Below are 23,158 nucleotides of genomic sequence, written 5' to 3'. Positions count from 1 at the left end.
TCAAGTGCTTAACTAAGGAACCACTAATTACAATAATGGTGATTAAACATTTTTTTCAATGAAACATCAACATTAACTAGAGCTAAACCTCTGTTAATTCTCAATAAGAACTTTTGTATTAAAATATTATTAAAATCCAAACATAATTTAAGATGCAGGTTAAATTTACATGTATGCATTTGGCAGAAACTTGAATCAAAAGTCAAATATAGTGCATTCAAGATATACATTATATCAGTTCATACGTTCCATGGAAATTGAACCCGTGATCATGGTGTGGTCTACTTAATCTACTGTTTGATTTACAGGAATGTCTGAAGTAGAAATAATTGGTTTGATAATGTAAGTCAATTTGACAACCTTAGACGACATTACAGCCTACTGTACTATTTCTATTCAGCCAAGATTTAAACAATTTATCCAATATTGTTTGTTACTGATTTAACTGATAGAATTACTAATCTGAAATAAGGTAAATGATAGTAATTATTAGGTAATTATAGTATATCTGGTAGCCAATTCCTGCATCCCTGATGCTAAATTTATGCATATCACTTGTGTTTGATAAAAACATCTCAGAGTCTGTTGCTTATCAGTTCTTGAGCTTGTGTGAGGCGTTCCAGTCGCTTCTTTAGATCAGCTCTCCTGCGTCCTCGCTCTGAGTCTTCATTCAGCAGTCTGACCACATCTGCCCCGTTCCTCAATTCTAGCATCTGATGCCGCAATGTCTTAGCCGCATCCTTCAGCATGAAGAGAATTATCAGCATGGGCACATAGTCTGTAAGGCGTTGATAGACAATCTATATGGAGACAGGACATGGAAAAATTAAGATAATTAATCCACCTTTTGGAGTTGGCTTCCCTTTACAGTGATATATCTGGTGAATCTCTTGTGCCAATGCACCTGCATTGTGTGGTTTGGTTGCACATACTGACTCAATTTAAAATTGTTATTAACTGATCATCGATCTGATCATAAAAATAAAAGTGCCTGGTAAAACAACCAAAATAGGGTTTTTACAGTGATGTCTTATGAAGACCCTTTTTTTTTTGTTCCTTGAAGAACTTTTCAGTAAAAAGAATTATGGCAATTGGTTGAAGACTCACTGGTGCCTCATAAGCAACCACCTGCGTCATCAATACTCCGATTTCTCTTCTTCAAGAAGATTTATCTTCCCATGGTAGTTGGTTTATATTCGTTGTGTTCATTGAGTGGATTATTCTCAGAAGGGTGTGGCTCTGTGTACCTGTTTCATTATGAGTGAGGACGCATATTGTCCTCACACACTTAAGTCCATTAAGTTATTGATCTATCAGCATGCTCACTGAATGCTTAGCAACTTATCTAATTGTCCACACTGTAAAAACTTCAGGGTGAAAGTGTTTTGTTGTCTTCTGTCCTTATTTTTGAGGAAGGAAGGAAGGAAGATCAGCTAACCCCCAAGGATTTATATCCAAGTCTGGAGGCTTACAGTGAGATTTCATTTAGCTTGGATGAGGATGATGTTTTGTCCTCGACTTCTGAGGAGCTTGCGGCAGTCCAACCGACATGCCTCCCCCGAGTGGGCAGGAAGCTCATCCATCTCTGGCTTATACAGAGTTGTTTGATGTGATTTCATGTGCTGTTGACAAGTTGAAGCTGCACTGGGAGGTACAAGCTCAACTGGAGTAAAAGTCCAAGTTGAATAAGTGCTTTCTGGCTGGCATGTTGCACTTACATCTCACTTCAACACCATTTCTAAGATGGCAGAGAAGGAGTACACGGAGATAGTGACCTAAGAAGAGTGACTGGCTTAGCTCTTCGAGCCACCAAACACACTGCTTGCACGGTTGGTTTTCTTATTGGAACTCAATCTGTGGTTTTGGTGAGGCAGTTTTTTGGTGATTGCACAGTCTTTGTCCTATGAGGGCACTGAACGCTAAGCAGAGGTTTACGTTTAAGGCAAGTCTTAGCTGTTTTAAAAAGGTGTCATTTAACGGGCTGATAAATTAGCACCTTGGTGTTTGTATGGCGCTGTGGTCTATGGTTCCCATAGTTATGGATGTAATCTCAGCTCCGCTACACTTTCCTTTGTAGGGAAATCTGAATTGTGATGGCATAGGCACTCCCTTATGAGGCATCAGTGATGTAATGTGGACAGTGCGTATGCCATCAGCCAGATAATTTGCATGATTCTTGACAATCGAGCTTCAGACAATTGTGACACCAGAGGGTGTTCCACTAGAGTCAGCTACAGACGCAACATTGAGTAAACCTATGCAAGGAACCAAAGATAAATATGTAACCGATATGTCCTTCATGGACCATAATGGATAGATGGAACCTTTATTTAGAAACTTGCTATAATTTACAACTTGGTAAGTCCAAGATCTAGACCAGTGACAGATCTAGATCTAGACCAGTGACAGATCTAGATCTAGACCAGTGACAGATTGGTTGATTCTTTGCCATTTTGTTTGGTGACACTAATGGCGTTGAAAGGACACACTTCAACTTTAAAGCCCCTTTAGATATTATAGTGCATACACAACATTAGCTGTTCATTACATTTTTACAGTGTCTAAATGAATGACTTTACATTTACTGACAATAATTATGACCGCCGCTAGCGTAGCTAGCGAAAGCGGTCATATAGGGATTGTCAAAGTTTTTTTTTTTTTTTTTTCCCGTCACCTTACTGAATTTTTCGTCAACGATACCAGGGACACCGAAGCACCGGGGAACATGAAATTTGGTGGGCATGTAGCCCCACTAGACTTCTAAGGAAAAATTTCGTTTGGTCCCCGGGGGCCACTCCCCCCCCGCGCTGGGCCCCCCCAAACCCCCAAAAATGCAGTTTTTCCTAAATAACTACCTGAACCGTGGCACCGAGGATGAAGAAATTTTTATGGTATGTTGGTCTACTAGACTTTTACGGAAAAATTTCGTTTGGTCCCCGGGGGCCACTTCCCCCCCCGCGCTGGGGCCCCCGTAAATTTTTCGTCAACGATACCAGGGACACCGAAGCACCGGGGAACATGAAATTTGGTGGGCATGTAGCCCCACTAGACTTCTAAGGAAAAATTTCGTTTGGTCCCCGGGGGCCACTCCCCCCCCGCGCTGGGCCCCCCCAAACCCAAAAAAATGCAGTTTTTCCTAAATAACTACCTGAACCGTGGCACCGAGGATGAAGAAATTTTTATGGTATGTTGGTCTACTAGACTTTTACGGAAAAATTTCGTTTGGTCCCCGGGGGCCACTTCCCCCCCCCCGCGCTGGGGCCCCCTTAAATTTTTCGTCAACGATACCAGGGACACCGAAACACCGGGGAACATGAAATTTGGTGGGCATGTAGCCCCACTAGACTTCTAAGGAAAAATTTCGTTTGGTCCCTGGGGGCCACTCCCCCCCCGCGCTGGGCCCCCCCAAACCCCAAAAAATGCAGTTTTTCCTAAATAACTACCTGAACCGTGGCACCGAGGATGAAGAAATTTTTATGGTATGTTGGTCTACTAGACTTTTACGGAAAAATTTCGTTTGGTCCCCGGGGGCCACTTCCCCCCCCTAGCTGGGGCCCCCGTAAATTTTTCGTCAACGATACCAGGGACACCGAAGCACCGGGTAACATGAAATTTGGTGGGCATGTAGCCCCACTAGACTTCTACGGAAAAATTTCGTTTGGTCCCCGGGGGCCACTCCCCCCCCGCGCTGGGCCCCCCCAAACCCAAAAAAATGCAGTTTTTCCTAAATAACTACCTGAACCGTGGCACCGAGGATGAAGAAATTTTTATGGTATGTTGGTCTACTAGACTTTTACGGAAAAATTTCGTTTGGTCCGCGGGGGCCACTTCCCCCCCCGCGCTGGGGCCCCCGTAAATTTTTCATCAACGATACCAGGGACACCGAAGCACCGGGGAACATGAAATTTGGTGGGCATGTAGCCCCACTAGACTTCTAAGGAAAAATTTCGTTTGGTCCCCGGGGGCCACTCCCCCCCCGCGCTGGGCCCCCCCAAACCCCCAAAAAAGCAGTTTTTCCTAAATAACTACCTGAACCGTGGCACCGAGGATGAAGACATTTTTATGGTATGTTGGTCTACTAGACTTTTACGGAAAAATTTCGTTTGGTCCCCGGGGGCCACTTCCCCCCCCCCGCGCTGGGGCCCCCTTAAATTTTTCGTCAACGATACCAGGGACACCGAAGCACCGGGGAACATGAAATTTGGTGGGCATGTAGCCCCACTAGACTTCTACGGAAAAATTTCGTTTGGTCCCCGGGGGCCACTCCCCCCCGCGCTGGGCCCCCCCAAACCCAAAAAAATGCAGTTTTTCCTAAATAACTACCTGAACCGTGGCACCGAGGATGAAGAAATTTTTATGGTATGTTGGTCTACTAGACTTTTACGAAAAAATTTCGTTTGGTCCCCGGAGGCCACTTCCCCCCCCCGCGCTGGGGCCCCCGTAAATTTTTCGTCAACGATACCAGGGACACCGAAACACCGGGGAACATGAAATTTGGTGGGCATGTAGCCCCACTAGACTTCTACGGAAAAATTTCGTTTGGTCCCCGGGGGCCACTCCCCCCCCGCGCTGGGCCCCCCAAACCCCAAAAAAATGCAGTTTTTCCTAAATAACTACCTGAACCGTGGCACCGAGGATGAAGAAATTTTTATGGTATGTTCGTCTACTAGACTTTTACGGAAAAATTTCGTTTGGTCCCCGGGGGCCACTTCCCCCCCCGCGCTGGGGCCCCCGTAAATTTTTCGTCAACGATACCAGGGACACCGAAACACCGGGGAACATGAAATTTGGTGGGCATGTAGCCCCACTAGACTTCTACGGAAAAATTTCGTTTGGTCCCCGGGGGCCACTCCCCCCGCCCTCCGCGCTGGGCCCCCCCAAACCCAAAAAAATGCAGTTTTTCCTAAATAACTACCTGAACCGTGGCACAGAGGATGAAGAAATTTTTATGGTATGTTGCTCTTAAGGACCCACATCAACCTAGCCCATAATCACTCATTTGTGATTTGCGCCCCTCCCATAAAAAATGAAAATGCAATATTATTCTGCTTTAATCGCCCCTATCTTCAGTGGAGATGTTCAGAACTGCACCATATTTCATGTGTATGATTAACTTGACATCCTCTGGGGGTATCCTCTGCTAAGTTTTGTAGAATTTCATCCATGGGGGGGTATAAAATAAATTCATTTATGTGCACATTTAGTGACTGTACACTCATCGGCCTGTAGATGGTGCTGTTGAGCGAAGGGTTGCTGGTTTAGGATGATACTGTCACACACACACATGCAGGAATACAAACAAACGCAAGCATGCACACACACTGACATCCACACGCACAGACACACACCCATACACACACATACAAATCCACATGCACAGACACACACACACAAACACACACGCGCACACATGTACGCACACATACATACACGCACAGGCACAGACACACACACACACACACACAGACACACACATACACAAACACACACACATACACACACACACACACACAGACAGACATGCACATACTATTACTTTTTTTAGGTATATACATAAACACGCAATACAGCCAAATTACTCCACGTCATTTATTTTTGTGGAAAGCCAGTGCAGGCCTGAGCGGCGGTCATATTTTGTACCGCGATGCGGTACATCTAGTTAAATACATTTCATAGTATGAGTTGCAACCCACCTCATGATACAGAGCCAGTTTGTCTGGAACTAGATTCCTTGAATCTAAAAACGCACAGCCTTTAGAATTGAAAATTGTGTCATCATCATCATAGAGGTTCTCATCACTAGAGTCCATCCCGGTCTTCTGAGGGAGGTCAGAGTCATCAAGTTTCTGTTGTAATACCTTGTCCTGAGTGAAGACCAGTTTCTCCATATCAATGAACTCCTTGATTCTTTTCTCCACTTTGGCCTCTTGTTTTGACTGAATGTTATTAATCATTTTCTGAGGAGTACATCATAATACATTGCATTTACTACTACTACTACTACTACTACTACTAATAATAATAATAATAAATTGTACTTACAGATACAATGCATCTCAGTGCAGGGTACTGGTCAAAAGATAAATAACATATCTCTCTGAACACATTCTGAACAATCTCTGAAAATAAAATTGTTTGTAACAAGAAGAAGAATTGTAGATTGTTAATGGCTTTAAAACAAAAATGCTAAATCTTCACATTTTCAATCAGAATTCGAGATATGAACATTTGTGATGTTTGTTTATTTTTGGGTGTCTTTTATGAGTGCTAAATATATAAATATATATTTATATTAATATATATATATATATATATATATATATATATATATATATATATATATATATATATATATTATATATATATATATATATACAGTGAGGAAAATAAGTATTTGAACACCCTGCTATTTTGCAAGTTCTCCCACTTAGAAATCATGGAGGGCTCTGAAATTGTCATCGTAGGTGCATGTCCACTGTGAGAGACATAATCTAAAAAAAACAAATCCAGAAATCACAATGTATGATTTTTTAACTATTTATTTGTATGACACAGCTGCAAATAAGTATTTGAACACCTGAGAAAATCAATGTTAATATTTGGTACAGTAGCCTTTTTTTGCAATTACAGATTTTAAACGTTTCCTGTAGTTTTTCACCAGGTTTGCACACACTGCAGGAGGGATTTTGGCCCACTCCTCCACACAGATCTTCTCTAGATCAGTCAGGTTTCTGGGCTGTCGCTGAGAAACACGGAGTTTGAGCTCCCTCCAAAGATTCTCTATTGGGTTTCGGTCTGGAGACTGGCTAGGCCACGCCAGAACCCTTGATATGCTTCTTACAGAGCCACTCCTTGGTTATCCTGGCTGTGTGCTTTGGGTCATTGTCATGTTGGAAGACCCAGCCTCGACCCATCTTCAATGCTCTAACTGAGGGAAGGAGGTTGTTCCCCAAAATCTCGCAATACATGGCCCCGGTCATCCTCTCCTTAATACAGTGCAGTCGCCCTGTCCCATGTGCAGAAAAACACCCCCAAAGCATGATGCTACCACCCCCATGCTTCACAGTAGGGATGGTGTTCTTGGGATGGTACTCATCATTCTTCTTCCTCCAAACACGTTTAGTGGAATTATGACCAAAAAGTTCTATTTTGGTCTCATCTGACCACATTACTTTCTCCCATGACTCCTCTGGATCATCCAAATGGTCACTGGCAAACTTAAGACGGGCCTTGACATGTGCTGGTTTAAGCAGGGGAACCTTCCGTGCCATGCATGATTTCAAACCATGACGTCTTAGTGTATTACCAACAGTAACCTTGGAAACGGTGGTCCCAGCTCTTTTCAGGTCATTGACCAGCTCCTCCCGTGTAGTTCTGGGCTGATTTCTCACCTTTCTTAGGATCATTGAGACCCCACGAGGTGAGATCTTGCATGGAGCCCCAGTCCGAGGGAGATTGACAGTCATGTTTAGCTTCTTCCATTTTCTAATGATTGCTCCAACAGTGGACCTTTTTTCACCAAGCTGCTTGGCAATTTTCCCGTAGCCCTTTCCAGCCTTGTGGAGGTGTACAATTTTGTCTCTAGTGTCTTTGGACAGCTCTTGGTCTTGGCCATGTTAGTAGTTGGATTCTTACTGATTGTATGGGGTGGACAGGTGTCTTTATGCAGCTAACGACCTCAAACAGGTGCATCTAATTTAGGATAATAAATGGAGTGGAGGTGGACATTTTAAAGGCAGACTAACAGGTCTTTGAGGGTCAGAATTATAGCTGATAGACAGGTGTTCAAATACTTATCTGCAGCTGTATCATACAAATAAATAGTTAAAAAATCATATATTGTGATTTCTGGATTTTTTTTTTTAGATTATGTCTCTCACAGTGGACATGCACCTACGATGACAATTTCAGACCCCTCCATGATTTCCAAGTGGGAGAACTTGCAAAATAGCAGGGTGTTCAAATACTTATTTTCCTCACTGTATATATAACTACTATATATATAACTAATAATAGCTGACTATACTGTATATTTATAAAATATGCACTAACCTCGTACACGCTTCAGTGTTTTCATAGCTGGCTCTTGAAGGGCTGCCACATGGTCTTTGATGACACATTCAAATTCACAGAACTCACTGAACGTAAGCAATTCTCTGCCACGATGCATCTCATTATACTTGTCTATCATTTCATTCACTCTTGCTGTGACTACATTTTTAACAACAAAAAGGGAAGGTCTAGTTTAGGGATTTTGGTACAATCCTAAAAAGTCACATGTTTTCAACATCTTCACTCACATGATACTTCAGTGCTTCTTAGGTAGATGTCCCATTTCTTGAACACAGGACGTAGAAGTGCATGAATGTTTTTGTCTTTTAAATGTCCTGTTCTACTCATTTCACTTATTTGATCGCTGAACTCCATTATTATCTATAGGAAGAAGAATCAATTAGAATTTTTTTGCATAATTTATGGGATAAATATGTATAGATAAGAGGGTACGATGGATATATATTGTGCTTTATTCTCAGAGCTCTTACATTACTGAGAAAAGGTCCCATCAGCTCTTCTTCAACGGGTGGTCCCTGCTCGTAGTTTTTAAGCTCCCTTTGAACACTGAGTAGTTTAGTCTGAATCTGCTCAGTTAAGTAGGGTAGCGATTTCTGTGTCCATAAGAAAATATAATTATTATAGAATTCAATATAATTGTATTAGCTGGCTAACTAAAATATTATTTAAATTAAATTATATAAATATTTATTAAACCTTTAAATAAATATTAAATCCTAAAATTAATAAACTGTGACCACTTGTGACCCACTAAAATCATCTGTTCATCTGTTCTTCTGAAGATTATTGTATTATTTAGAAAGAAAGAAAGAAAGAAAGAAAGAAAGAAAGAGAAAGAAAAAGGGTAAGAACATAATCAAAAAGTGCTTGCCTTGATATGATCAACCAGTTCTTTGGTTAGGTTGTCTGCCAAGCATCGAGTAGATGCTTTACCATCATTCAATAGAGAGCTGTCAAGAAAAAGATTGATTATTATTGTTATTATTATTTATTATTTAATTTATATAACAGTTTGTTCTGGTTCTTGAATCTGATTGGCTGAGAACCTTTTCCAGCCATGCGATGTTGTAACGAATCCACTGGAGGTGAGTTGCAGAACCCAAGTGCAGTTTATTTACATCCAAACATGATCAAAATACAAAAAGACTTGACTAAGCATAACTTGACATGACCCCACTTGACTTGACATAAACACTCACCACACAGTGGTTACACGAACAACACTTGGACTAATCACTAAACAAGACACCTGTGAACATGATTAGACAATTAACCAATGACAACATGACACAAAAGTCTAGTGATGCACATGTCAGGATCACATGAGGGCAAGGGAATCACAAGACAAGACAAGAAACATGACTGACATGAAACTAGTATAACATGAAACATGAACCCAAAACAACTATACATTACAGATGTTCTACCAGTATGACCACGGGAACCGTTTCACCATTTGTATCCTGCGCTTGCAGCATTTCAAACAGCGGATGAGCAAACCCACCATCATTTTATAAATAGGGCTACTTTTGTTGTGTCACGGAATGTAATTTTTTAAGGCAAGAATGTAGTTATTTAGACCTCAAATGTGTGACTTATATATAAATATAGCACTATTTGACAATTTGTTTAGAGGTTTTCAGAGATGTGGGTTTCAGGCAGTCAGCTGCCGTTCAGCAGTCATGTACCCGCAGAGAACGGCTTTATCTCTGCCAGTCCTTCAGGAATTTGCCTCTGGCTCTCGGCAAAGACTTTATGAGTGAATCAGTAGCAAAGATTTTTATATTGTAAGGGACTGAAACAAGGTTGTGACCATAGACGTTGTTTTTACTTTAAACAAGACCTTATAAGACTCAACTTACAAATGTCGTGGGAAATCACTTTAACTGTTAAATGGACAAAGACAAAGATATTGCTTTCCTCAGCATACATTTAAACTGATTTCGTGATTAAGATTGACCTGAAGAATATCAGCTAGATGCAGGTAATGCACTTGATTAGTCAATCTCTCTCTCTCACTACAAACGTTTAAACATTTTTTTTTTTTTTTTTTTTTTACAATTTTTCAAAGTCAAGCCATAAGAATACTAATATAGGATGCTCATAATTCACTGGTTAACCGACAGTAATATTTTTTTACTGATTAATAATTATCAGTTAAATGGTTTAAAAAGTAATTTATGTAATTTTAAAAAGTAATTTTTCAAGATATTTTAAATATTTTGCTGCATGGTTACAAAATATGCTACACATAAACATGCATTTTTGAGAAAAAAAAACAGATGTTACGTAGGCCTATAAGTCGTATTTTGTTATTAATTCTGAAATAATGTAAAATACCGGTAAATGAAATGAAAAATGTATAAACTTGGTTATTTTAGTTCCGCTCAAAACAAATTCATTTAAAGTGAAACTGAAACAGAAACCGTTTCAGTTATAATTTATAGTTTATATATAGTATAATATATATATATAGTATAATATAAAATATAATACATATAAAGTTATAATTACCTGAAATATCGGTGGTTCCTAAAAAATTTCATTTCCACTTCCATGGCTTTAGAAAGAGGGATTTTGTTATTGATGTCACTCTGACCACGGCATCGCACAATAATGTAGCCCTTGCTGAGAGGAATGACTTTGCCTTGGACAATGTTCAAAACATCACTCTCTGCTCCTCTGTCAATAAGGTCTGGTTTTGTGAGAATTGCTATGCCATGAATTCAACAAAAAAAGTTAAAAGTTAGGATAAGCATGAATCATAATGCTACAGGTTGGTCTGAAGAAATATACTGTAGAAATATGAAAAGTTGTCAAACCAAGAGTTCTGTATCCATCTGGGTCTACACCTTGTGCCATTCTCAGTGCTTCTGTTGTCGCTATGTCAACATTGCAGGGCACAACAACTAAAATGATGGTTTCACTTTTGTCAATGTATTTCAGAATCAAGTTTTTGATCTAAAAATAAAAGATAAAATGTCCTTTGGTTAAGAAGGTGATAATCTTTAAGCCACCATGAAACATCACAGCACCCATTATACTTCCATTCCATTGTCAATAAATACATAAGTAAATAAATAAGTAAGTAAATAAATAAATTCAACAACTTTGAATAATGTGTACAGATGCATTAATGTCTATTATGAATGATGAAAATGTATTAAGAAAGTATTTTTTTCTTTCTCTGCTTGAGTTCATGTTGACTAAGTTTCATCTGTCAGCTACAAATAGACTACTTAGGGCGTGAAAAACAAGTGTTGATTAAATCCACTGATTTGAAACTGAATGCGATGTATATTTTTTGCAGGTGCAGGTTGATAGCTTAAATGCCTGTTAACACAAATGTTCATAATATTGACATACTTTCAAACAGCCATTTAGATTTGTGTTTTAAGACTCTATTCACTCACCTGATCGCCAATATCATCAGGTTGACCATGTACAGGTACACGGGTTATACCAGGTAGATCGATCAGAGTGAGGTCACACACATCAGGAGATGAAATTTCCAAAGAGATGAGTTCATCACATATTCCAACTGTATTTCCAGCAAGCTTGTTTTGAGCTGTCAAATATACATACATAAGTTTGCAGCAGATTCAAACAAGACTAGTTTGGGATTTTCAAGTGGTACAGACCTTATTCAGAGCAGCACCATGACAGGTATGAAAGTGAGGCTGTGAGGGATAGACTTGCTGTGTGCAGTAAAAAAAAAGCTGTATAAAGCTCCTAGATTACTTACAATTTTCCACAGCTTATATTGTCGGGAGTTTTTTGTCAACTGAAATTCCTTGGAAAGATGTTTTTCCAGTGTTTCATGAGCAGAATAATCCAAAAACACATTACATATCAGTACAGCCTATTGAAGAGATGCATGTCTGTCCCTCACAGCCTAGCTTTCATTCCCGATAAAAATCAAAGATGGTGCTACTGTGAATAAGGTTTATTGGTGAATTTGACCCTGGAAATCCATCTCAGGACACCAGGGTTGTGCAGCATTCACAGCTGAATGGAGAAGCTCTTTACAATTACAATTGACTTTCTGAATTTGAATTGAGGAAGCAAACATTCTGAGTTTTGCTCAACTGTGTTAAACACAGATGGAATATAGGCTAGTCCTTTTTCGTAGATGACATTCATCAGGGCATCATTACAACTGATGCTGGTTATGATATGCAAGAGTTTCTGTTCATACTGACCTTCTCTGACAAGGTTATCCACCATTAATGGGTCATGAAAGGTCTCACTGTAACCACTGTAGGAAATGGTCCCTGACCACGGTCCTTTTTTTAACTTCCGTAATTTCAACTGAAGAGGACAGCGAGTGACTATACCTTAAAAAAAAAAAAAAAAAGCACAAAGTTTCTCAAGGATCTCAAGGTATGTGGGCCTCAAGTTTTCAAATCTCATTTATTTCCCCACATTGCAACAAAATGCTCCTCCCTCTTCTCCTTATATGATATTGAGTGCACTCACTGCACTACGCATATGTTATTATAGAGGTTTCTCGGATGTGCCAATAATGCGGAAGGTTAACAGAGGGGAAAATTTTAGTTAAGATTTACAGTGAATTTTTCGATTGTAGCACAAGTATGGTCTACTTTATTATAATAACAACTTTATTTTATATAGCTCCTTTAAAAGTTTTTTCAGCACTCTCAATACAAAACACAATGATAACGTCAAAACCGGTGACACAAATGCCAGAAGTATTCATACGGTATTCAAACGGTATGTTCAAAGATTTCGGATACAAAGATACATCACAATATATACCAGTCTCCATTACCGTTTACTATCAGCGTAAATGTCTTCTCATCTCTTTAATTTTTGTATGAATCAAATGTGTAAAATATATCTTATTCCTATTATTGAAATCATGTCTAAATTATACTCTGCTAAGAGCAGGAACGTTAAGAGATCATGGGACTAATCAGATAACATGTAATTCATGGTGAGAGGAAGAGCGTCTCGATTACATATGGTGACCCTCGTTTCCTGAAGGTGGGAACGTACGTCGTGACCGACGGATAGGAATCTAGCTAGAGTGGCCAATCTACTTAGAGTGAAACTAAAACGAGCCAATACACATTGGCGTGCAATCATTTGCATGAGCTGTTCATCCACGCAGTGCGGGTATACAATGAGCAGCAGGTGCGATTGCACTTCAGTTTTTTGCTGAGGAGCCGAGCCGATGAGCTGGCTGCCCCGACGGGTCGCAGCAGATGTGGCGAGGGGACGTACGTCTCCATTCCCTCCTTCAGGGAACGAGGGTTGCCATATGTAACCGAGATGTTCCCTTATCAGTCGGTAACTCTCGACATACGCCGTGACCGACGGATAGGAATCCCTACCAAAGCGCCACAGCTGCTGCACTCCATCCAGCGCCCTGAGCAAGCCTCTACACCTTCTTGCCTGGAAGGATGATAGGAGAGGAGCATGCCCTTTCTATGGGAAGGAGAACGCTGCGGAAGCCACATTCTTCCCGAAGGAGTTATGTTAGGATATACATATGGACTAACCCGAAGGTTGTACTGCATATGAATACTGGGTGACTTAGCCCAAGGGAAAGACACAGGCTTCCGTTAAGAGCAGCCGTGGATAAATATACACATATGGGATCCCCGTAGGGTCACACATATGGGACCAAGCCTAGACCCGGTTATCAAGGATTCAGCGGATAAAGGCCTGACACTTTGAGTTCTGTCCATGTACATACGCAGAGCACGAACGGGACAGAGCAAAGCCAGGGCTGGGTCTGCCTCCTCAAGGGGCACCCCTTGCAAGTTCACTACCTGGTCCCTGAAGGGAGTGGTAGGAACCTTGGGCACAGCCAGGCTGGGGTCTCAGTACAACGTGATTGTCACCCGGCCCGAACTCTAGGCACGATTCGTCGACCGAAAATGCTTGCAGGTCCCCAACCCTCTTGATAGAGGCCAGTGCAATCAGCAGCAAAATCTTCAAGGAGAGAAGCTTTAGTTTTGCTGACTGCAAAGGCTCAAAGGGAGCATCCTGAAATGCTTGAAGCACCAGGGAAAGTCCAGGGACCAGACATGGAGTTTCCAGAGGTCTGGATGCTGGGTGCCATAGGGTGCACCGTCTCTGAGTCAGAAGGTCCTTCCTCAGAGGAATGGGCCAGGGAGGTTATGAGGAGCATGAGTTCTGGGAACCAGGTCCAGGTGGGCCAATAGGGAGCCACCAGAAGGACCTGTTCCTCGTCCTCCCTGACTTTGCACAGTGTCTGCACAAGTAGGCTCACTGGGGGAAACGCATATTTGCGGAGGCCCCGGGGCACTGGGAGGTCTCTGAGGAGGCAAACAGGTCTACCTGAGCCTCCCCAAACTCTAACCAGCGCTAACCAGGCTCGCAGAGACCATACAAGCTGGACCAAAGGGACTGTAGGCGTACCTGGAGTGGGGCAGTGAGGTGGAACACAGGGACGCAGCTCGGGAGGCTCTCTCTGGGAGGTAGCCCGTAGCGGAGTCTGAGTGTGCTAAGCAACACTTACCTGGTTCCACGGGGCAGGAGGTGCAGGAGGCGGCTTGGTTGTGTTCTCAAACTGCACACTGCTGTCCGCTGGCGATAGAAGAGGCGGATGAGAGTGGTGAGGATTCTCTCCTCCCATTGCTCTCCTGGCCCTCTTCAAACCCAGGGATAGAGGAACTGCTCTTTTTTCTTTTCTTTTTTTTTGTTGAGAATTTAGGTACCACTTTGACTCCAGTGGTGGAACAGAATTTTGACTTAAAATATTCGCACCCCATCATCAAGGGTAGTGAGAGAGGTGAAAACTTTTATGCAGAATTTGGCACTTTTGGCGTTCCATATATTTTGGCACCAATATACCTATCCCCATACTGCTTTTTCAATGCACATCCGGGAAAGACCCGGGAAAGCATGGCTGTCAGTTCTGAATCTGATTCAGCATAAGCACACACACTATTACAGTGGGAACTCAGCGTCATCCTCATTTCCAGAACGAAACAGCCCCTCTCTCCGATGCAGCAATCAACATTTGCCCTCAGCTGGAGCCCTGAATGAAACGCTAGGTTCCTCCATTTTTAAAGGACCAGCAATCCCATCCAGAAGCGGCACAGCTTGTGATGCGCTAGAGAGGGAGGGGCCCTAGGGGGTTGGTTCCCCGAAGGAGAAACCCTCAGCTCTCAGATCACCCAAGCTATTCTACTGAAGTAGACCTCTCCTGGTGGCCACCAGGGAGGGCGCTACAACGGAGAATAGACAAGGGGACCGCACACCTAGAGCACCGAGCAGGCGAGCAGACCTGCAGCATTATTACTAGCTGTGAAAACAGCCTTTTTTGTTTTGCTCAGTAACACAAACAAAAACAAAAGAGAGAGAAAAAGAAAGTCGACCCCGCTGCTGCGCTGTATCGCCCGCACCAGACATGAGAGATCATCTTGAAGAACTTGCTCGTTGTTTGATCACTCCGTAGATTAAACAGCATCGAAAGCTTGGCTGAAAAAGCTGAAGTGCAATCGCACCTTCTGCCCATTATACACCCACGCTGCATGGCTGCACAGCTGATGCAAATGACTGCACGCCAATGTGCATTGGCTCGGTTTAGTTTCACTCGAAGTAGATTGGCCTCTCTAGCGAGATTCCTATCCATCGGTCACGACGTATGTCAAGAGTGACCGACTGATAAGGGCTGATAACTAACTGATAACTAAAAATAGTTACACCCCAAGCTAAAGACAATGTCTATTTGATCAGATCTCCAACGGAAGGCTGGACATACATCTCGGGTTAAAACCTCAGGACACAAAGAGACAGAGTGGAGATCAGATTTGGGAGACAAACATGAGTTGAGACTGAGCAGCTTCATTCAAGCCATCTAACTACTTTCGTCTTACTTACTTTTCTTTCTTTTACTTAGTTTATTTTCTTTTCTATGGAGGGTTGCATGTTCTAAGTTAAGTTTTGCCGCAAAGCCCATCTCAAATTTCAAACTCCAGCCATGAGAGAGAGACTCCAGCAAATCAACGAAGCTGGGAATCCCCATGGAAGACCTAAACAACAAACACCTCCAGATTTCTAGCTGAACTGGTGCATTGATATTAATTTAATAACCCCACCAAAGAAACAATAAAAGGGTTAAATTAATGATTGATAGTTCATTCAAGTCATGTCTTATTAAAGTGCATCTATTGCTAGAAACTTGGGATTTCATCATTTCACTCTCTTAAAACTCATCCCTGCCTCACTTTCTTTCTGTAACTCATGTGACTGTGTGTGTGTGTGTGTGTGTGTGTGTGTTAGATATTATTTTTATGTGTTAGAATAATCAATAAAGTCCCGTTTGTATTTAAAAAGTGCCTTGTATTATGTGCCCGAACAGAGCGGGGCGAATGCAGCCAAATACTGCAGAGCTAGATCATTATTATGATTTGTCTTAAATTGCTGATCTTGTTACCTAATAAATAGTGTTTTCACAATAGTTTGGATATTAAATATCCGCTACAGAGCTGATGTTATGGCCTTTTTCCCTTATAGCAACTCATGCAGATAGGTTTATATCAGGACACACAAATCTTATTTGAACACTAGCTATTAAAAATGCAGACAGTTGGCCTAAAAAGATCAGATTTGAGAAAAATATCTGATTTGCCTGTAGTCTGAACATAGCCTAAGAGTCAACTGAGAAGAGCACAGGTTACAGTTTGGTGTATATGTGTTATGGAGGCCAGCTAGTAAGAACTGTGCAGGTAAAACCTCACTCCCCAGATCTCAAGAGGCGTAATAGCGACTGACATTAGAGGCTGCAGTCTTTAAAAGCAAAAGAGTTTATCAAATGTTTGTAAATAATGATATTAAAAAATAATTTACAATTAGGGGACTTTATGATTTTCTTTATGCCATGCGCTAACCTTAGATATCAATTGTTTTCATACACGCCAAAGATAGAATAGTTCACTTTTTTTTGTAATGTGTAAATCATCTCTACTGAAGTGTTAAAATTTCTATAAATTTCTTTTAATTTATAGAAAATCAGTTAATATAAAGATTTTTAATATAAAGTATTTTTTCACAATAACATTTTTTATTGTATTTTCATGCCATGACTGTGGGTTCAAAAATATTTATGAAGTACATATATTCTATGTTTTGTTTTCGTATCTTTCGAAGTATGAAATAACAGCTTTTAGTGAAACTGAATAAATAGTGAATAAATAATCAAATCAAATACAGACCTTTTATATGGTAGCTGCTAAACACCCCCAAGCCTAAACCTAACCACAACTGGACCCTTTCAATAAAATTAAAAGGTATAGTTTCATAATTAAAATACTTTTATAAGTGGGAAAAACAAACAAAAAGTAAAGGACAAGTAGTTCTAATGTCTTTAACAATATCAGTGGGAGGGGCTCTGATGACTTTCCCTAAACTTTCCCATAAAGTGTATCCGACTGCACCCAACCTTAACCCAAACATAACAGTATAGGCTGCATTTATGATACCTCAAAGTCCTTTAAGCAGCTTTAATGTTATGATCACTCATTTTATTACAGTCCATCTCATTTGTTCTATTAATAAAATAAAAAAAAACAGGTGTGAAATGATAAATTTGAAAACCAGTATCACATTTTTATATATGAACTTATTTTGGGATATTTGTAACATGACTGTTGACGGACTCTGTCGTATTAGCATAGATCCCGCCCTGAGCGAGTTGTACACTGTCCGCCATTTTCTCAGTACAGTAGGTCTGTATATTTGTTTACTGTTAGTCGTAACGAGTGTTTTTGTGTAATGTATGTTGATGATAATGCAAGGGAGAGAGAGAGTTTATGTATGAGACTTTACTGTGCATGTCTTGTACCGTGTTTTACTCAGCTCTTACAGTGACTTTCTGGAGTGAAACAGATGGTTCATCTTTGGCGTGAAGTACAATAAACTTCATAAAACTCATCAGTAAAGATTTGACCATCATTCGGATGAGGACCTCTAAAACAGGCTTGTACTAACAATGGATAAAAGCAAGATGACAACATAAGTTATAACCGTGATTAATCTAAATCTGTTCTATATACATGCAGCATATATTCTTTGGCTTTGTGGGCATTATTGTCCGACTCCGGTTCGAACTGAACACCACTACTGAGAGTTTCTGACATTTTCATTGCGTGAGATTGTCCTGTCACTTGAGCATGCATGAGCTCTTGAAGCTCCGCCCTCTTCTTTAAAGAGGCCGGGAGCACCAGCTCATTTGCATTTAAAGGGACCAAAAAGTGTCCATTTTAACATGCTATAAAAATGATCTGTGGGGTATTTTGAGCTACAACTTCACATACACACTCTGTGTCACAGTGTCTGGTTGCTTTTCCCCGGGTTTCCACGAGATGTCCTCCTTCCCTCACGGTGTCATCACATATGAACTTCAGTTCCCATAATCCTGTTCGCTACACCTGATTCCCATCACAGTCTCAGCTGCGTTCTATCACCTTAATTATGATTGTGTATATAGTCCTGTCCGTTTCAGTGTGTGTTGTCGAGTCCTTGTAAAATGTACGACACTTCTGTGTTCTTGTTCCCTTGCCCGTGAGATCTGTGTTTATTGTTGGACTGATTTAATGGATATCGACTCATGCCTGGATTGTTTACTCTCTTGGAATCTCCTAATTAAAACATACTGCACTTGGATCTGTCTCCTCTTGTGTGTGTCGTGACACTCTGGGGACATCAGATACTTATTTTACATCTTGTAAAAAGGGGCATAATAGGTCCCCTTTAATTATATTTAAAATAATAATTATGAACGTAATTTTCTCCAATCCTCCCAAGTGCCCTTTTTTGGTTTGTGCCACTGTCCTGCATAATTTATATGCACGACCCTGATTAAAATTATAATTATGTATTTTAACAACACAGAAAGGTCAGAGGAAATAAAAAAAAGTTAATTCAGTTTATTCAGTTCAATACACATTGTAATGCTTCATTAAAAAAAAGAAAAACGGAAACTGTGCAAACTGACAGAAAATATGCAATTTTCATTGTTTCAAATAAACTGTTAGAAAATTTTAAAACCAACATAAAGCCTGTGTTTTGTCTCAGGCAGTTTTCAATAAAATCTTTAAAACATAATTACTGTTGTCTCCTTTAAGTTAAATTGCTTGTTTATTTTTTTATGCTTGTTTTTTTTTTTTTTTTATATATATATATATATATATATATATATATATATATATATATATATTTATAAATAAAATAACATTTTAAATAAATGTAACAAATTACTATTATTATTATTATTATTATATTACTAATATTAAAGCTCATTGGACACAACCATCAGCTACATTAACAAATGTAAATTAGTTTCATTTTAATAGATGGGGACATGGCAATAACATATTGCACCACTGCAATACATAATTCCAGTCATTCTCATTTAGTTGCGAGGAGCTGAAGTAATTTAAGAGTCTTACCACTTCCTCGAGGTAAAGCCACCCCGGAGAGAGCCTCCAAAACAGAACTCTTTCCAGAACTCTGATCTCCCACCACTGCAATGGATGGCAGATCTATATCCTTATCAATGGCGATCATCCTCAGAGAGTCAATCAGCTCAATCAAAGGCTGAACAGACTCAATGAAATGACTGTGGAATGCTCCGGGAGCTTGTGAGTCTGAAAATGAGCTTTATAATAAAAACATCAAACAGAGATATTATTTACATCTTGTTTAGATGATCAATTCGATTATTTAAATTGTGTTTTTTTTTTTCTGAACTTTAATTTTTCAAACCAATAAACGCCACCATAACATCTGTTGTATTGTGTTTAACAGCATTCTGTGGTAGAAATTACACTTAAATGTATTATTACAAATTAAAGTTGTCATATTATATGTACAATATATACACATAATATTACATATTTTCATGTTTAATTTGCAACTAAGAACAGTCAAATCTATACAAAAAATTAAGCTGAATACTGTACCTCCCTTCATCTTGGGAATCATAGTCTTTAAATTTGTCTGGATGATCCATAGTTTGTCTGAAAATGAATTAAGAATTCTAAGCTGATATTACTGAAATAATTAGAAAAAATGATAAGGTGTCTGCAATAAGCCAAAATATCATGTCAAGTCTTAGCAAACACCATGTTCAATGCAGTAATTTCACTTAACCCAAAAAGAAATGTAAAAGAAAGAAACTGTTGTCTCCTTACCTTACGCTTGCGTTGTGTGTAATAACAGTTTAACGTCTGAAAGGTATATGAGGGTTGTGTTTCATACTGTTATTTATTAAAAGAATGAACACCAATAAATCTAAAGTTGTAAGGAACTGGATATGACTCATGACTTGGCTGAATTGTCATAGACATTATCTGTAGACACAGACAGGTTCAATCAGAACTCATTAAAAGATAAATTCTTATCATGTTTATCAAGGCAGTTACTATGGCTGTCGATAAAACAGCAAAGATCATTTTCAGTTTTGTCTTGCTTTCTTTTGTAATTTCGGTAACATTTTAGAATACTGTTCCTTCATTAATGAATAACTACACAGGAACAAATGAGTAATGCACTATTTTATTTTATTTATTTTTATTTATTCTTTTACTTTTTTTATTATAAAGATCTTGCACATTTGACAATAGACATTGGAGGCAAACCTTTCTGACATTTATCTGCGAAAAACACACTTGCATAATAACTATGTGACAATAAGTGTGACTTATGCTTATTAATTATGCACTTTTCCAAACATAACATTTGGTCTGAAAACAAAAGGAGATTAGTATTTTGTATTGCCTCACATACATGTTGACCTTTTTGTGATTGCATGTAGACAAAAAAAAAAAAAAACTATTTACAAATGGTACAAGTGGATAAAATCTCGTATAGTGCTTAATTTACACAAAACCACAAACAAACTACAACACAAACTACAGTTTATTTCAATCCTCTCTCTCCTGTTGTCCACTCCCTTCCAAACCCTGTGTCGTCTACCCTCTGCTCAGACCTCAGACAAGATCCAGTCTTATTGCTCTTATATACTCAATCCACTTAGACCTTAGACCAATACATTTCTCCTTTTCTAATCTTAAGGTCATAGTGAGTATCTCCATTCTATATATTTATAGTGTCCTCAGTGCCCAGTAGGTCTGGTTGAAGCCATTTTATTGTCAGGGCCTTTCTGGCTGATAATAACATAATCCTAAACAGGTTCTTATCTGCAGTTGAAGTCAGATTTTGGGGTTTCCAGACCTAGGTACATGTGTAAGAAATCAAAAGGGATATTAGTTTGGAAAATATTCTCTAAGCATCTGTGTACCTCTTGCCAAAAGGGTACAGCCTTTGGGCAGGCCCAGAATATATGATAATGATTAGCGTCGCTGACGCCACACAATCTCTGTTCCTATGTTTTAGTGAGCTTTCTGAACAGGGGTAGTAAAAAATCTCATTATGTTTTTCCAGTTAGCGAGTAAGTTGTCTTCCACTGCATTTTACACATTACTTCCCAGTCATTCTCATCTATTGCTGTGCCTATTTCCTTTTCCCATTTCTTTTTGACATATTGCGTGTTTATTGGTTTGCTTTCTTGGAGACCTTGGTACAGCCTTGTTATGATTTTTGTAATGGTATTCACAATATAAGATAACCGGAATATATTCAGAATGATGCCGTCCCTTCTGTCTGGGCTTCCCCTTGTAATTTCCTCATATCTATTTCTCATATCTATATATCATATAATATCATATCTATTTCTAAGTCTTGATTTACCAGACCATGTTTCACCTTGAGAGTTTGAAAGTCTTTTAGTTGTCCATTATGTGTACACTGTTAAAAAAAAACTGAAATTTACGGTAAAAAAACGGCAGCTGTGGTTGCCAGTATTTTACCGTAAAAAATAAGGTAGCAACCTTTTATGTTTTATGGGATTTAAATTTACGGGCAAAAAAACACAATGTAAAAAAAAACCTGTGAAATTTACGGTAAAAAACGTCAGCTTGGTTGCCAGTATTTTACCGTAAAAAATATGGTAGCAACCTTACTTTGAAAAAAAAAAAAAAAAAACCTTCAGCAGGATTTAAATGTGTGGTAAAAGAAACATCAGCTGTGGTTCCCAGTACTTTACCATAAAAAATACAGTAGGAACCTTTTAGTTTTCATGGGACAACCGTTATATTACATAAACTTTGTAATATACTGATAACCATCATAATAACACAAGTGGTAAAAAAGAAAAACACACAATGATTTAAGTACACCATTAGTTTTCCACAAACTGAGGCACATGTTAATATTTAGAAGGTGCACAGTGTCATACACACAAACACAAAACACCATCATGGTGACACACACATGACTCCAAATAATTCCATAAACATTCATTAAACAATATATGATGTAATATAAACCCCAAATGTATAAAACTGATAACAAAAACCAAGAAGAAACATAATTATTTAAATGAAATAGCATCAAATGTGAAGTGTCACACAGGGAATTCTGGGAATGTCCATTTAGAGAAACAACAGGAACAGAAAAAAGAGACGAGCAGAAACACAAGAACTACAACTGACTTCAGCCACAGCCTTAGATGAAATCAACTGAAGATAAAAAACACTGAATCTGTGAAGATCTCAGCAGAGGAGGATTAAACAACTCCACAAACAGCATTACCAGCTTCACTTATTACTAACCAGACTGACTTTATTTCTGTCAGACGTCTACAGTTCTGTTTGAGAATTAACAGAGGTTTAGATGTTGATGATTTATTGTTTCATTTGAAGTCACCATTAATGCGACCAAGAGATCAGTGACTGCTTTAGTTGGGCTCTTGACCCTTGACTTTCTGACATTCATTTTTCTTCTCTTCTCTGCCTGCTGTAACTCTGTGTTTATAAGACATGTTGATTATGGCTAGGAAATCAGAGAGAAAATGAATCATGTGATGTTGGTTGTGTGTCGATGATGGCAATCACCATGTTTGATTCACTGAGCTCTTATAGAGTCTTATCTTTGATTATATGTGTTATTAATTTAACATTATTGATTGTATTAACCCTATGATTCTACAGCATGTGATCCATCATTGCTGTGATAATCAGAAGAA

At 39.4% G+C, this 23,158-nt stretch overlaps 1 protein-coding gene across 1 annotated transcript; it reads right to left on the bottom strand.

Annotated features, from left to right (window-relative positions):
* Positions 1 to 575: 575 nt before the first annotated feature.
* LOC311091240 (interferon-induced GTP-binding protein Mx-like) lies at positions 576 to 20,043 on the bottom strand (the record flags this gene model as incomplete). Its single annotated transcript, XM_084127060.1, has 13 exons — positions 576 to 800; positions 5,694 to 5,957; positions 6,043 to 6,119; positions 8,053 to 8,211; positions 8,301 to 8,433; positions 8,544 to 8,666; positions 8,945 to 9,023; positions 10,588 to 10,786; positions 10,896 to 11,034; positions 11,487 to 11,641; positions 12,276 to 12,410; positions 19,521 to 19,718; positions 20,034 to 20,043. 13 exons carry the CDS (start codon positions 20,041 to 20,043, stop codon positions 576 to 578), a joined length of 1,896 nt encoding a protein of 631 aa, XP_083983186.1.
* Positions 20,044 to 23,158: the final 3,115 nt, after the last annotated feature.

Source organism: Abramis brama, assembly GCF_963993115.1.
Source record: "Abramis brama genome assembly, chromosome: 10".
Lineage (NCBI taxonomy): Eukaryota > Metazoa > Chordata > Actinopteri > Cypriniformes > Leuciscidae > Abramis > Abramis brama.
This window is presented reverse-complemented; position numbering and strand designations above follow the sequence as displayed.